This window comes from Podarcis gaigeae (genome assembly GCF_964106915.1).
Source record: "Podarcis gaigeae genome assembly, chromosome: 13".
Taxonomy (NCBI): domain Eukaryota; kingdom Metazoa; phylum Chordata; class Lepidosauria; order Squamata; family Lacertidae; genus Podarcis; species Podarcis gaigeae.
Genome location: NC_139689.1, coordinates 28,708,768 through 28,725,785, shown reverse-complemented (window position 1 = coordinate 28,725,785; position 17,018 = coordinate 28,708,768). Strand labels below are relative to the sequence as shown.

General features: G+C 46.7%; 1 protein-coding gene across 2 annotated transcripts in view; it reads left to right on the top strand.

Moving 5' to 3' along the window:
- The window catches only part of STAC2 (SH3 and cysteine rich domain 2), a 39,634-nt gene that overhangs the window by 20,063 nt on the left and 2,553 nt on the right, over positions 1–17,018 (top strand). Inside the window, exons 2-10 of one of the 2 annotated variants that reach the window (XM_083708564.1) lie at positions 2,444–2,735; positions 4,693–4,790; positions 5,561–5,651; positions 6,367–6,482; positions 7,393–7,465; positions 8,756–8,817; positions 9,508–9,605; positions 11,450–11,501; positions 13,610–13,747. In XM_083708564.1, the coding sequence (XP_083564690.1) occupies positions 2,444–2,735; positions 4,693–4,790; positions 5,561–5,651; positions 6,367–6,482; positions 7,393–7,465; positions 8,756–8,817; positions 9,508–9,605; positions 11,450–11,501; positions 13,610–13,747 (1,020 nt within the window). Of the gene's footprint in view, positions 1–2,443; positions 2,736–4,692; positions 4,791–5,557; positions 5,652–6,366; positions 6,483–7,392; positions 7,466–8,755; positions 8,818–9,507; positions 9,606–11,449; positions 11,502–13,609; positions 13,748–17,018 lie in introns of both variants that reach the window. The other variant, XM_083708563.1, reaches the window with a different exon arrangement.

Here is a 17,018-nt window from a genome sequence, read left to right as displayed (position 1 = left end):
GGACCCTCCTGCATGCAAAACAAGATGCTCTACCCTGAGCGATGGCCCTTTCCCAAACCACGGAAGTGTGGGATGAAGCTAATAGCTTTGATTCTGGGTTCAGCACTATTAATACCTACGCACTGAAAAATGAGTGCTGGGCTTCCGGATTGGGCATGTCCTTTGCTCAACATGAGGTGGCAATATAACCAAGATACCTTCTGTTACCTTTTTGCCAGCCCTGGACTCCAGCACAGCCATTAGCCAGCTGTTGTGTAACAGACTTAGCTGAGTCAACTTGCTGGCTGATCTGCCATTACTGGTTGGGAATAGATGATGAGAAAAAGCAGAGCGCGTGGAGTGCGCCAGAGCCCAGACATTGCAGCATCTGTGTCGGAACTCCTGCCCACAGCAATAAGCAACGGGCTGTTGCTGCGATGAGCTGGCCTGTTCCTCCAGGCCCACAAACTGCCCTGAGTGTGCTTAATTGTTGTCTCTTGTCTGTGTCTTCCTTGCTTTATTATTGCCGTGCCGAGGCAGGCAGGAAAAGCATACAAAATCCTTCTTGAAGCAAGTTAACTGCCTTCGCCTTTCCATGGTGGTCGAAAAAAGAAAAGCGGCGTAGGGAGAAGGATGGCTTTTAGGAGAGAGATGGCCTGCAGGGTTAAGTATCCCCCTGCTTTCTTGCCTTTGACTCCCCCTGCCCCTTCCTCCCTACAATCTAATTTGGAGACCTTCATAACGGGGTATTTTTTGTAAATCCAGGACACGTGTCTCCTGATTCTCATCTAGTTTGAACAGGGTTAAACTGCCACATGTATTGATGAAACAAACCCCTATGTTGCAAAGAGAACATCAGCAATGTCTAGGCAACACGATGACCATGTACATACGCAATAGACCATCTTTTATAGAATTCCTTCAAACCATAACAAGTCCAAAATGAAATCTTTAGTCTCAAAGTCTCTGAAAATCTTTAAATGAAGCGAGGTACCAGACTTTGTACGATGAAAGACAAGCTGTGGGAAGTGGGAAGATGTAGAATTGCTTCATAAGCCCATCTTATTTCAAATAAATGTATGTGAACGAAAAGATCAAACGACTACAATAATACATGAGCACTGTTCCACAGCATTTGATATTTTCATTCACATACATTTTATTCAAGCTGGCACCTTTGTCACAATATAAGTCAAGGCATCCACAGTTCAAATGTCAGCCCAGCTATAAATCCACCGAGCGGCACTGAACAGTTGCCTCTGAGCCTCAGTTTTGAGAAATACGATGGGTGTTTGCTGGTAATTTTTGTTAGGCATATTGTAAGGACTACAGAGCTAGGACCACCTCTTTCCATATGAACCTACCCAGACCCTGAGATCATATTCTGAGGCCCTTCTTCATGTGCCTGCTGCTCAAGAGGTCCAGAGGGTAGCAACATGAGGGCCTTCTCTGCAGTAGCTCCCCGTCTGTGGAATGCTCTCCCCAGAGAAGTTCGCCTGGCGCCTTCATTTTACACCTTTAGGCACCAGGCAAAAACGTTCCTTTTTAACCAGGCTTTTAGTTGATCCGATTTACATCCTATGCCCTTTTAAAATGGGGGGGCTATTGGGTTGTTTTTGTTTTTATTAGGTATTTTGCCCCTTCCCACTTGAATTTCCTTCCCTCTGCCATATATGAAACCTCATACATCTGCTGGCTTCAGACCCCTTTTTCGCATGTGCTTTCCCTGACCTGCAAGATGAGATAAAAGGTAAAGGGACCCCTGACCATTAGGTCCAGTCGTGGCCAACTCTGGGGTTGTGGTGCTCGTCTCGCTTTATTGGCCGAGGGAGCCGGCGTACAGCTTTTGGGTCATGTGGCAAGCATGACTAAGCCGCTTCTGCTGAACCAGAGCAGCGCACGGAAACGCCATTTACCTTCCCACCAGAGCGGTACCTATTTATCTACTTGCACTTCATGCTTTCGAACTGCTAGGTTGGCAGGAGCGGGGACCAAAAACGGGAGCTCACCCTGTCGCGGGGATTTGAACTACCGACCTTTTGATTGGCAAGTTCTAGGCTCTGTGTTTTAACCCACAGTGCCATCCGCATCCCAGTGCAAGATGAGAGACTCCCCCTGTTATTACTGAAAGTTTGTTTTTATAATACTTTCTTTTTGTTTGTATCTGTTTCCATGGTGCTTTTGTCTTGTATTAGTACATACTGCTTAGAGAGCTTTTTTAGTATTAAGCAGGTTAGAAACGGCTTTTAAATCAATTTTTAAAATGAATATATTACACATTTTGAGCACTTTTCATAGTTGTTTCCCAGCACAGTTGTTTGTTCTCAAGGCTTGGGAGGTCCAGTAACGGCCCAGAGAAAGCTTGGCAAACTTTCTACTTGTGTGAAAACTCCCCCTCCCTGCAAAACATAGCTTTTCTTATTTTTTCCTCTTTTCCCCACCCTCTCTCTCACCCGTCCTTTAGCTGCAGCGTTTCAAACGCTCCCTCTCTCTCAAAACCATCCTGCGGAGCAAGAGCGTCGAGAACTTCTTCCTGCGCTCCAACAGCGAGTTCAAGCTCCCCTCCGACGTGCTCCTCAGCCCCCCAGATTCCCTGCCGCCTCCGTCTCCGCCGCCGGCCCTCACGGAGGCAGAGCACTCTCCCAGAGCGACCCCCAGGGCTCTGGCCCCCCTCAAGCCCATTAAGACCCACAGCTTCCAAGAGTACATCTTCAAGAAGCACAACCCTTGCGAAATCTGCCACCAGCTTATCGTAGGTACGTATTTTGAAGGCCTCTTGCTCTCGGGTCCTGACTCGCGCTTTGCAGTTCTGGCTAATGCATGTGCGTCTAGACACACACACACACACACACACACACACACACACACACAGGTACCCTCGACTCTTGTCATCTTTCTCTTCTGCCCTTTACCACCGGCATCCATGGCTGTCTTCAAATGTTGCATTATGGCTAGATGTGGAGATGACCTTTTCGGCCCTAGCTTTTGCATCCTTAATAAGCATTAGTTATTTGACGCTGGAAGATGCTGGCGCAAATGAGCCTCAATGGCTGCCGGCTGCTAGCGTAACTCATCTGTTTGTGAGTGGAGGCTTTCGCAGCTGGGATGCAGCCAGCGAAGGAGACATCCCAGATTCTGCAGCTGGCTGGCGAGAAGCTGCTAGAGGGGGAATTGGGGCAGGAGGGGCTCGGTGGTGGCCATGCCGTTTGCTTTCTGCATATTATATAGGTGCCTGCCGCCTCCTGCCAGTTCCTCGACATCTCTGTTTGTAAATGAGCAGATATTTCAAAAACGCCTCCAGTTCTCACAAAGAAACTGACCTGGTTAACATCGAAGCATCTTATTGCAGGAGGAAGCGAAGTGTGGGAAACAGCTGCATCTCTCTGTACAATAGGTGGTGCTTTCTATCAGGCAGTGTTAGAATGAGGATAGAAAAGCTGTTCGTCTCCTGGGTTACGGGTGCAAAAATAGAAAGTCTAGCTGCCATTTAGTCCCTTTTTACAATGGTGTCTTGGGCTGTGGCCAGGGAAGCGGCACTTTGCTGTGCAGCAGCGATCCTACATTGGAGTCATGAGGGAAGGCGGTTCTCCAACTGTGCCTTCAGCACCAGCAGCGGCAGTTTTATTCTTGAGTCTCAGTCGTCGTACATGGCAGCCAGACTTCTCAAAGTGCTCGCATTCTGACAATTCCCAGACGCAAAATGCGCCCAGCGCCTGGCTAATTGGGATCCTGGGAAGCCGCATTATACCACCCCAGACCATTGGCCCATCTAAGCCCAGATGTTTTGGCAACAGCTGACAGCAGCTCTCCAGGGTTTCTTCCAGGCCTGCCTGGGATTCAACTTGGGGTCTTCTGCATGCAGAACATGTGCTGCACCACTGAGCTATGCTCCTTCCTCCCTTTGTCTCCTTTCTTGTGGAAATTTTCTCTCCCCAGTTCATATTACACACACATACACACACCACCTGCACAGGACCTTGTGAACGTAAGAAGATCCCTATTGGATCAGACCAAAGGACCACCTAGTCTAGCATCCCACAGGGACCAGCCAGCTGCTTCTGGGAAACCCATGAGCAGAGCATGAGCGCAAAATCCCCTTCCTCTGTTCTCCGCCAGCAACTGGCATTCAGAGACATGGTGCCTCTGATCCTGAAGGTACAGTATATAGCCGTTGTGAGTCATGAGGACTCATATCCGCTGATAGCCACAGAATTGTACAAGGGACCTGGAGGGTCATCTAGCCCAAGCCCCTTACCCTCCATAAGGACCCAAAATGAAGGGAAGGACATGAGGCAGGAGTTGGTAACGCAGGTGAGCTGTGCACAAGCAAGCTGCCAGCTAGCTCTGCGGAAGCTCCTTTTATTGGCACAATATGCAAAACGAGAAACATTTGGACTGTGACTTTTACACATCTTCTAATCCCGAGATTGTGGGGTGGTACAAGATTATTTTGGCACCTGTTTCCACCACGTCATTTTCCCCTTGCACAATGTATGACAAAGCCGACAAAGGTCACAGACAGGGCATAGCAAACCACTAAGAGAGCAAAGGGTTAGATAGAGGGCAAGATGTTCAGACAACTGTGGCTTTATCTGTGGGGGGAAGTGTGCGCCGCACCCCAAGGTCATGCGTGTAGACAACTGAGGCTGCCCGCGGGCTGCCCAGCGATCATTCCTACACCAAAATATCTCTCTGTGTTTTTTTGCCTCACAGGAAACTCCAAGCAAGGCCTCCGATGCAAGACATGCAAAGCCAGTGTTCATTTGTGGTGTTCAGAAGAGGTTTCCCACCAGCAGTGTCCTGGCAAGACGGTAAGTGGCTTGCACGAGTCAGCACCCAATGGAAAGAGACAGAGAGAGCCACAGCTTCTGAGCTGCCTCGTCAGCCCCGCTGAAGGGAGAAGAAGCACTGCACTCGCTTTGTGACCTAACCCATCAATCAAGACAAGGCACAAGGCCCCACACTGTGTGGCTTAGCAATTGCCACAAAAAGAAGGCAAGGCAAGGAAGCTTCAGTATCGCTTTGGCATTTGAATAATACAATTGTAGAGTTAGAAGGGACCTTGAGGATTACCTAGGACAACCCCCTGCAATGCAGGAATATGCAGCTGTCCCATACAGGGATCAAACCTGCACCATCTTCTGCCAACTGAGCTATCCACACAGCAACTGCAGATTTGCTGTCAACTTAGAGCCTGCTCCCATTTCTCAACTTCTCGTAGCTCTCATGCGCACTGAGGAGTTCACAGCAGCGAATAGCCTGCTTGGGCGAGTAGCCTACTGCTGGAGGACTCCACAGACCAGCTTCTGGGAGCGGATAGTGCGAAACCGGGAAATCCCCATTTTGGACAGCTCATGTGCAGAGTTCTGTATGGCCCTTCATCTAGCCTTGCACTCTCTCTGTTTGAGCTGCTGGATGCTGGAAAAGTCACATGGTTTGCAGGCTACTAATAGCCAATAGGGCAAAATGGTTCACTATCTGCCTTGCCTAACCCCCTCCGCTCATGGAAGGCAGAATGTGCCCACAGTCTGGTATATTCACAGAATCCGCTCACATTCTTCCCACTTCTGCTCCTCAGCAGGCAACCTCTTTCCGACGCAATCTCAGCTCCCCGATGCTGGTGCATGAGCCGCAGCCCCCGCCAGCTGCCCCCAAGGAGTCTCCCCCTACAGGTAGGAGTGGACTGGTCCACAGAGGGCTGGTGGGAAATGGACTTGTAGAACAAAACAAAAGACTGACAGAAGCTCAGCCTTTGGGGAAAGACAGTCTTTTGGATTTGAGGCTTCCTAGATACACAACAGTAGGAAGAAGTTATGCTTCTGTTATTAGGTCACTTCTGGAGGTGGGGACAAGGAAGGGAAGTTGTTTTGACTTTCAGGCTGTTGCGATTTATAGAGGCAGTGGGATACTTTGGGATTCATGGAAGCCAACTCTACCCTTTTGTGGGTGCAGCTTGAAAGTGGGGAGTTAATAAGTCTTGGTTGGTGGAGATGTTCTTGACCATGAGCAATCCTGCAAAGCCGCCGTGTTGTTAAATAAGTAAAATTGGGTCAAGCTGCTTTAGCTGAGCCTCAAATTATTTTAAAGGTTGAGTCCTAGCCTTCCAGTGTTGATATAATGCAGAGAACTTTACCCACCCACCCCCACAAGATGAAACTACCTCTTCCCCATGAATTTGGGATTAGGGCGAGCAGGACAGAGTGGGTCTATAGAAAGATCTGAACCCTGCAGTTTTGCAGTTTACAAATTCTGGTGTGTGAAAGAGAGGGTGGGAGCAGACAGATAAACTCAGAATAGTGGGGTAGACTGACTTGATATGAGGCATCTGCCATTGCCCCTGCCTCCCGCTTTGAGAATCCAGCTCTGAAGTGGTCTTCCCTTCACCAGCAGGCCCCAGTGGAAAGGTGGACCCCATTTACGAGACCCTGCGCTATGGCACATCACTGGCCTACATGAATCGCTCCAGCTTCAGCAGCACCTCAGAGTCCCCCACCAGGAGCCTGGTATGGTCATGCCATTGCAAAAGATGCATTTGGGTAGACAGGAGAAGTCACGGGTGAAGATTCCAGGGGTTGTGGGAATCCCACGTCTGAGATTCAGGGCATGGTTGTGGGAAGGATTGCAGGGGAAGGGTAGGAAATCGTGCACCAGAAAGAGGAGGAGGAGGAGCTAACACAAAACAGGTATAATTAGCAGTCCCTGATTGGCCCTTCAGGTGGAAGCCAATAAGAAATCAAGAAAGCAATACACACAATTGTTTGTATCAAGCCAGGATCTAGAATCTTCAGACTTGTAGGGAAAACTCCAGTTCTCCTTATGATTTGTGACTTGGGTTTTAGCGGGGCCAGGAGTGAGGAGGAACAAGGAATGGAACAAAATTCGTTTTGAATTTATATCAGCCCCCTCCCAAGAATTCTTTTAAATACAATTTTATGGGAAATGCGTTATACTCCCCACACCACCCCGAACTCTCCTTTCTTCTTATGATGGAAGATGGCAACAGAAGGGGGTGGTTTTGCTCTGACCCTTTTATGATGGCCTGTGCTCCCCACTTGGGTTTCGAGGAAAGAATAGAAGTGGATTGCCCAGCTTAAAAGTCACCTGTGTTTTACAAGTCTAATTAATAATTGCCCACAATTTTTAGGTGCTGTGCTATTTAAATACAACAACAACAACAACAACAACAACAATATAATTCTTGCCTAATAGATACAATACAAGAAGCTTTTGTTCATTTATCTAGGCATTTTCCACGGCTGCAAGCCAAGGCTTCTAAATGGGGCAAACCATGCAAGTCACCTCAGTCACATGAACACAGAGGCATAGGTCCTGCACCGTTAAGGAACTGTTTCCTACTCAGTTCTGCTCCCTCATGTCCATGTGTGTTTGTGCGTGTGTGCATCTCTCTCTTAGAATGAGAAGGAAGAAGTGACTGAGGACCCAGAAGGTGCTGGAAAGACAACAGAGGAAAGTCAACCTGATGATGGTGAGTAGAGCCACGGTTTTTTTGGTTAACGGGAATGATAGAGATAAGAATTCCCATCTCACTAGCCCTCACCAGATGTTTACCCACCCAAGTAGAGCTTAATGCATGTGGGGAAGCATCAGTTGCAAAAGGTTGCAGCAAAGCCAAAAGTTTCTGGTCTTTCTGGACCAGTCTGAATAGTTGGCCTTGGTGAAGATTTGACGTTTTCATCCCCAAAAATTTTTTGATTTGAGTTTCTATTGAAATGAGGCTGCATTTTAATGTTGTATTTTAATCTTGTTTTTAAGTTGTATCTTAATCAATTGTTTTATATCTGGTGTTAGCTGCCTTGTGCCCACTCTTGGCTGGGGAGGGCAGGGTATAAATAAAATTTATTATTATTTCTAACTCGTGTGAAAAAATAAACAAACGATGTGCTCATGTCATTTTTTAAACATTAAAAAGTTGCCCTGTCAGTGCTGGTTCCACGGAAAATTCAATCCATATTGAGTTGGGAGGTGGAGTGGGGCACGCTTAGGACTGTTCTTCAATGTCATCTGTTGTGAATATTGCATGCATGAGCTTAAAAGCCACTATAAAAAAATAAATAAATTACATTTTGTACCCCAAACAAAGCCCATGTTAAAAAGAGTATGGAATCGTAGCTCTAATGCTAACTTTTGCTTTGTGGGTGCCTAAATATAGCTATGCCCAAATCTGGAATTTTAGAATTCTCAATTTCTCTGAGTAGCTCCCTGTTCTGCTGCAGGGGAGGAAGAAAGTGGTGAGAGAGAAAACCAGAAGTCAGGTCCTAAATGTGTGTCTAGGCCATGGGTAGGCAAACTAAGGCCCGGGGGCCGGATCTGGCCCAATCGCCTTCTAAATCCAGCCCGCGGACGGTCCGGGAATCAGCGTGTTTTTACATGAGTAGAATGTGTCCTTTTATTTAAAATGCATCTCTGGGTTATTTGTGGGGCATAGGAATTTGTTCATCCCCCCCCCAAAATAAAAATATACTCCGGCCCCCCAGAAGGGACAGTGGACCAGCCCCCTCCTGAAAAAGTTTGCTGGCCCCTGGCCTAGGCATTTACACTCTGATGGGAACCAATGTCACTTTGGATTGGTCCCCCCCCCCCCCCGAATCCTAGGTCGTCTCCAATGCCTGTAGCATAGCTTTAAGTGGGAGAGAGGAGTTGTAAATGGCATCACCTCCTTCAGGTGATATAGAGAAAAGTCAATCCGTCTGGTACTAGTGCACACACACCTTGAGAACTTGCAAAGCCTGATATCCCACCTCTCATTTTGTTTCAGTTTTCTCAGCACCAGCAGAGGGTGAGGGCACTATGCCGGAAGAAAAGAGCCCAGGGCAACAGGTGAATTATGCCTTCATCCACATGTCATCAACATCCATTCCTGCTACATTCTGCCACTTCCCTGCTATGTCCCTCCCACCCTGTGCCATTCCTTTTTGAAGCCCTAACCCAGCCCTGAAAATGGAAAATAGCGAGATCCTTCTTCCTCCGCATTGTGCTAAAGCACATTTGGCAAGGCAGATGAAAAGCCGCAGCAGATATTGTATTTCTCTTCCCTCACCTTGGCTGGGAAAGGTCTTGATTATTTATTTATTTTTAAAGTATTTTTAGCCTTTTCCAGTTTTGCGTATGCTAAAAAAGGCTAAAGTGCACCCACCCACAACAGAACCTGTCTTGCAAGGCACCTAAGGGTGTGCTCTTTTCCTGCCTCTAGTGAAAAATGGACAGGAATGATGTATCTGTTTGCTCCAGAATCGAGTCTGTTGTTTAAAATGGCACACAGCAGTCACAACCTTGTGAGCAGGTGCTGCCTCTTAGAGCATGGAGAGAAGCAGGATTATACCTTCAGTTCATGCTGCTCTCCAAAGGTACAGGAGCAAAAAAAGACTGGTTTTTTTAAAAAGTTGGCAGCCCTAGTTCCAAAATATATATACACACACACACACACACACACACATATATATGCGCCCAAAGCTTGGGCTAAAATTTCTAAGCTCTGTGTTTCTTTATGGTTCTTTCTTCCTCCTACAGTCAACTCAAGGCTGTTCGCGAAAGGAGGTCTCGCCCATGTACTCATATGTCGCTCTCTACAAGTTTTTGCCTCAGGAGATCAACGATTTACCCCTGAAGTAAGTCTGGTGCCCTTGGCCCACCTTGAGAGCCCATTGGTTCAGGAGCTGGTGATTATTTGGATCGTGGGTCCCCTTGGCCAACGGAACTTGCTTGCTGGCCTTTGGAAACACACCCACAATTTGTGGAGACACACCCACAATTTGGGAATAACAATAAGTGCTGGCCAGTCTATTAACTATTAACGGAGCAATCCTAGGTGGAGTGGCATCAAGGGAGAGGTGGAGCAGCAGAACCCTTGGCCCTCAGGTGTTTGTGAACTACAACTCCCATCACTCCTGGCCATTGGCCAGGCCTGCTGGGACTGATGGGAGTTGTAGTTCCGCAACAACTGGAGGGCCAAAGGTTCCCCATGCCTGCGCTATATGCCTCTGAAGCCCTATCCACCTGCGAGGGCAGAAGATGGAGGCAGTTTTGGTTTTGTTTACTTCCCCTGCTACACCAGTTCCAGGCCCCTCTAGGAATCGGCAGATCTCTGTAGCTAGCGGACTGTAGCTAGTGCCATTTTGTATCCATTTGCTGGGTCTGGATACAAAAAACATATGGGAAATGCAAAAATGGCAAAACTTACCAGAAGAATAAGAAATCAAGAAACAAACTGTTTATAAAAGAGTGGAAATGGTTTATTGAATATTTACAGACAAATTGTAAACAGATAAAAACACTGGCAGGATTATTGTAATAACCTGCAGCTACATAACAGTACATATTGAAAGAAGATAAATGAGTAAGTTAAGTTAATTTGGATATGCAGAAGATATTAAAAATAAATTTAAGGAACCGTAGAAAGAGGGGGAAGGAAGCCAGTTTGTAAAATGTCAAAATGACTGTAAAATCAGTGAGAAAAGAAAAAGAAAATGCCATTTTGGAGACTCCCCTCTTTTATTTGTTATATTTATTCACCACTCTTTTCATAAAGGTGAGCTCAACGTGACTTGCAGAAACCAACCTTAAAAAATAAGACTGAAAACAACGTACAATTCTCACCAATAATATATGTACAAGAGCAGATTGAACACCTGACTTTAAAAAAAGAGAGAGAGCAGAAAATTAAGATTGGTTTTGGGGCAGGGGGAGAACTTTTGGTGGTGGCTTTTCTGCAGCTTGGGCAAAGAAGTCCCATGAACACCACTGACTGCTGGTGGAGGCCAGCAGGAGGAAACCTACCACACATCAGTTGGTGCATTTGTTAGGATTGCCCTTTTAGGTGATGTGAAGGAAGTGCTTTGAGTGCTTAAGGGAAAGTCCTGTTTATAGGCTAGATATTATTATGGCAGTTGGTGAGGATGCCAGCTGCGGATGGGTGATGTACAGTGGTACCGTGGGTTACATACGCTTCAGGTTACAGACTCCGCTAACCCAGAAATAGTGCTTCAGGTTAAGAACTTTGCTTCAGGATGAGAACAGAAATCGTGCTCTGGCGGTGCAGCGGCAGCAGGAGGCCCCATTAGCTAAAGTGGTACCTCAGGTTAAGAACAGTTTCAGGTTAAGAACGGACCTCCAGAACAAATTAAGTTCTTAACCCGAGGTACCACTGTATATTACCAGTAGCAAAGGTGGATTTTAGGGTAGGGTGACTAGTTCTGCCACTCTGGGTGCCAAGCTTGGGGGGTCCTCACAACTATGAATTGAGCAGAATGGAAGGTGAAAAGCAATGGGGTGTGTGTGTGTATGTTTAATTTTGGCCTTGCAGAGGGCACCACCGAAGTCCTCCCCTGCCCGTGGGCATCTTTTGGGCGCTAGGATGGCATCCCTTTAGCAGGGACCTTCTGTCATCTGCCGCCACCTCCCCACTCCCAAGCTGTCATTGAGCTCAATCGTGACTTTCTCTGTCTCTCCTCAGACCTGGAGATCGAATCATGCTGATGGATGATTCCAATGAGGACTGGTGGAAGGTGAGCAGAACAGAAGCATCCCAGTTGTTTTCTCCAGTTTTACTGCGTAAACCACTCTGGGGCCTCTTAGGGGAAGAACCAGTGCAGCTTAGTGGTTAGGGCCCCGGACTACGACCTGGGAGACCAGGGTTCAAATCACCACTCACCCATGAGGCCCACTCACTCTCTCTCTCTCAGCCTAGCCTACCTCATGGGGTTTCTGGAAGGATAAAACGGAGACGGGGAGAAGTGTGTGGGCCGCCTTGAGCTCCTTGGAGGAAGAGGTATGAATGCAATAAATAATAATAAAGCAGGATATAAATATTCTCTCCATAAATAAAGGACATCCTTAAGAGATAAAGGGAAGAGGGCACAGAGATTCGAACCTGTGCTTCCTATGTCCATTTAAAAAAACCCAAACCTATTCTTATCTATTTTGCTACCATGCCTTCTGCCCTTTTCTCCTTCAGGACCCCTTTGATCACAGTTGCAAATGTGCACATCTTGCTCTGAAGGTTCTGCTTTTTGTGGGTTCCTCTGTCTATACCCACAAGCCCACAGTGTCCTTAACACACCTCCCTCCCTCCATTTTTTTGTCTCTCTCTCACGCACTTTATAGGCCCTCAGGGAAAGGCCTTGGCCTCTGAGGCAGCCAGACACACATCAGGTTCCTTGTCCCTGTTGCTATAGCAACATGGCAGGTTTCATGAGCATCCTTCTTCACACTTTCAGAGCCTCCGGGCTGCCCACAAAGAGTCAGAAGATGGAGCCTTGCCCTCTGCTGCCCTGTCCACTCCAACTCTGCTGCTTTTCCTGTGCTTCTTCAGAAAGCCCCAGTGTGATACTGTGGAAATATCTAATTTTATACATCTACTCTTGCTGTTTGATGCCACCTGAGGTTGGAAAGGCAAGAGTTCCTGCAGCATTGAGAGCAAACCTCTCTGAGCATGTAGTCCAGGCATAGGCAAACTCGGCCCTCCAGATGTTTTTGGGACTACAACTCCCATGATCCCTAGCTAACAGGACCAGTGGTCAGGGATGATGGGAATTGTAGTCCCAAAACATCTGAAGGGCTGAGTTTGCCTATGCATGGTGTAGTATTTCTCTCGACCCCATAACCAGCTGACACATATCAGAAAAAAAGGTGAGCCTTTCATGGCTTGAAGGGCAGACTATTACGCCTCTTTCGTGCTCCCCTTGAATTTTCTAAAAATGGTTTTATTAACCAAGTATCAATTATTACAAATGACCATTTTAAAAAAAGAAAGTGAAATGTAACTTAACTTTTTCTGCCTCTCAGAAATTGTCCATTGAGTAAGAGGGCAGAGAATTGCAAACAAACGAACCCACTGCTTGAACCTTGCAAATTTCCACCCACCTGCTCAGAAACTCTGGCAGACCCCACAGCCTTGCCCAATTGGACCCCTACTGAGAACACCACTATCAATCTGCCTAAATCAACCAACATTGCAATGAGAGTTGAATGAGAACATTACAATGACAATTAAAAGAGGAGAGGAGCATTAAACTGACAAGTTACTCTTTCATTCCCCGCCGAAGGCCTGGGGCAAAGAGGTGCTTCTTCAGCTATAACTGAAATATGTATCGTGACTATGCAATATTGCTCCTTGGAAAGGAGGGAATTCATCAGCCTGGGGCCCACCACAGAGAAGGCCCTCTCATGCTCTGCCACCTTCTGGAGCTCAGAGAGCAGCGATGCTGCTAACGGGACCTCCCTGGCTGATTTCAGCAACGAAGCAGATCTATACAGGAGGAGATTCTCCTCCAGATATTTGGGGCTCAATGCATTTAGGGAGTTGTATGTAAGCATAATCTCTTTGAATTGTGCAGATCACATAGGAGTGGGGAAAAATGAGTCTGACCCGTGTTGCTGCAATCTGCACCTATTGCAACGGCCCCACTGTCTTTCAGAGCATCTTCAGGTAGAATGCACTTCAGTAGCCCAACCAGAGTTTGGATCCAAGCACTCTCTCTCTCTCTCTGAAGAGCTGTATTTAGTGAACCAGCTGGAGCTGCACATAGGCTCTCTTAGCCACGAAGGCCAAATGGGCCTTTAGAGACAATGCTGGTTAGTATGTATAGCTCACTTTTTCTTTTTTGTATCCTAGGGGAAGATGGGTGACCGCGTGGGTTTCTTTCCAGCCAATTTTGTGCAGCGGGTCCGCCCGGGTGAAACAGTCTGGAGATGCTGCAAGACTTTCTATGGAAGTAAGGAACAGGGTCAGCTCAGCGTTAAGGAAAATCAGGTAGGAGCAAACAGCCTATATGGGGCCTTCTTTGCCCATAAAGTATCTGTACATTATAGACATCTGAAAATCCCGTGTTTGGTTGTTTTTTTTTTAAAGCACGTTTCTAGTCCTTGTAGTTTTGAATAAAACTCTAGGGTAGGGATGGCCAACAGGTAGATCGTGGGCTGCCTGTGGTAGATCATGGTAGATCTTGGGACCCCTCCCCCCCAAAAAAAACCAACTTTGATCTCACCCAAAAAGCTCAACAATTTTGACTTACTAAAAAAAGCTCAATCCAAAATTGTAAGCCAACAATTTTGACTTACTTAAAAAAGGTGGTCAATCCAGTAGATCACCACCAGTTTTTTTTATAGTGGGAGTAGATCGCAGTCTCTTGGAAGTTGGACAAGCCTGCTCTGTAGGGATCACATGTTTGCATCCTGCGTTCTACCTGGAGCTACGTGCAATGCTAAGCACCATGATATTAACTTGCCTCCATTGGGAGTTTTGCAGCCAATGTAAAGAGCAGTTTCAGAGGAGTGATATTGGTCAGAACTGCAGCAGGGCAGGAAGTGTTAAAGCCGCTCTCCCTGTATGCCACAGCTCCAGTCTTGATCAGGCTCCCCAGTGACTGCCATTTGCAGTTTTTTTAAAAAAATCACATGTAAAGCTGGCAGAATTTTGGCTTTCCAAGGTATAGCATCTCATACATAATTAGCTACATATCTGCTAATGTGTTTTTTCCTCAAAGCCTAGTTCATGTCACCAAACTGGTCTGTTTACATGGTCAGCTATGCCCGCCCCTTCCTTTCTTTTGCATACATGGGACTCAAACCCACAACCCTGAGAATATGAGTATCACGCTCTGCTGGACTGAGCTATCAGATGGGCTACAGAGGGGGATTGTAGAGAAAGATTGTGATATGTGTGCTTTGACTCATGTTACCGTATTTACTCGAATCTAATGCTCACCTTTTTTGGCCAATTACGTTGCGATAATTAAGGTGCCCATTAGATTCGATGGCACATTACATTCGCCAGCAAATACTCTTTTTGGTTTCAAGGTTCTGAAAATTGAGGTGCACATTAGATTCGATGGTGCATTAAACTCGAGTAAATACAGTGAGTTGCCTTTTGGTTAACTGAGCAATGGTACTTGCTGTCTCGAGGGCAGGGATGGTGTCACTTTTCTCAGTCATTTGTCGCGTTGCATCTAACATTGCAGAAACCAAATATTGCAAAAGCAATATGAAACGCTATCAATTTTATAACAGGAGAGATTGTAATGATTCCAGTCTGTGTGCCAGGAGTGAACTAACGTCACGGTTCTCTCCCATCGGGTATGTCTGGAGCACTCAATCTCTCTCGCTGCCGGATCTCTGCCAAATTGCCTGCCCTTGGAGGAGACACACCCCCAAGCAGTCCCTCTAGCAAACAGGGCACGAGCACCTCTGAGGGTTGGTGGTTCTTAAGTAGGAAAAACCAGCTGCACAAATGAAAGGTGAGGGACAACTGGCTTACTAGAGGTATATGTGATAAGGATCTAGGGGTCTTAGTGGACCACAAGCTTAACCTGAGTTAACAGTGTGATGTGGCAGCAAAAAAAAAGCTAACGCTCTTCTAGACTGCATCAATTACAGTCTTACCTTGGATCCCGAATGCCCTGGAACGTGGACGTTTTGGCTGCTGAACGCCGCAAACCTGGAAGCGATTGTTCCGGTTTGCGAACATTTTTTTGGAACCTGAATGTCTGACGGGGCTTCCGCGGTTTCTGATTGGCTGCAGGAAGATCCTGCTGCCAATCAGAAACTGCGATTTGGTTTCCAAACGTCTTGGAAGTCGAACAGGCTTCCAGAATGGATTCTGTTTGACTTCCAAAGTACGACTGTATTATCATTCTTATTTATTAAATTTGTATATTGCCCTATACCCGCAGGTCTCAGGGAGGTTCACAACATAACATTGCAATATAGAAAACACAAAATACATAACAAAAACAGCCCAATACCCCCCCTCCACTTTCTAGAGGACTAGCTCAATGTTTTTGCAAATGTGAAAGTTCAGTCTAAAATGCCACATTTCTGTCACTTGAAGGTGAGCTAGATGTCTCAAGTGGAGTCTAGTATGGATCCTATGTACATTCCCCCCCCTGGCTATCAGTCCTCTCTTCTGAGTGTGAGCCATAAGAGGCACTTAGTCAGAACCCAGCAACAAGAAAAGAGTTTGCCTCCTCCGACAAACTACAGCTCCTTAGAACATGGGTAGGCAAACTAAGGCTGGGGGCCAGATCTAGCCCATTCACCTTCTAAATCCGGCCCGCGGATGGTCCGGGAATCAGCGTGTTTTTACATGAGTAGAATGTGTCCTTTTATTTAAAATGCATCTCTGGGTTATTTGTGGGGCACGGGAATTCATTCATTTCTCCCCCCCACACACACACAATATAGTCCGGCCCCCCACAAGGTCTGAGAGACAGTGGGTAAGGAGAGTTCCCTATTAAACCCCCAAGAAGAAGAAGAATGAGGAGGACGAGAGTTCAGACCCTGGAGGAGAAGGCGAGGAGCTCCAGAGAGTCCCTTGCATCTCCTCCTCCTATGGTTTGCCTCAGAATTTGCTGGGTCTCATTCGTTTTGTTCCGAGTGTGAAGCCACCTGCTTCTTCTGTGTCTAAGATTTGCGTGCTTTGCTGTGCTTTGCCTGAGGTGTGTATTAAGATGCACCAGAAGATGCTGTCTGCTGGCACTTGGCCCACTGAGACTGGCAGGATGGCATATCAAGCAGGCGGATTGAGTGGCTTAGAGTAGATCATTAGCAGGTCCTTGTTAGTTCAAGAGGGATGGGGACTTGGAATGCACAGGAGTGTTCAACTCAAATGTTACAGTGATAACCACTGGCGGTGTTGACTCCTGTGCGGATTGTATACATCATCAACCAAGAACATAGTAATCACAATAGATGCGACAAGGTCTCTCGAGTCACACCACCAGGTACAAAAGGGGGGGGGAACCCCTTCTATGTCATGAAGGGCCGCTGTAGAAATATCAATTCTATTTATTCCTATAAGGGAATATATGGATAGCGAATGCCTCAGCATAATCGCTGGCAGGATACAATCAGTTCACCATGTTCAACGCGTATATGAAGTCAATGAAGTGGGAAATTGTGTCCTTGTTGTTATTCTTTTATTTGCACCGCTGCTGGATTGTGCAAGGATTTTTATGGTGCTGAGGGATGAAATTGGAGGCTTGTTTCATTTGTAAGGGAGAGAACCACAGAATCATAGAGTGGGA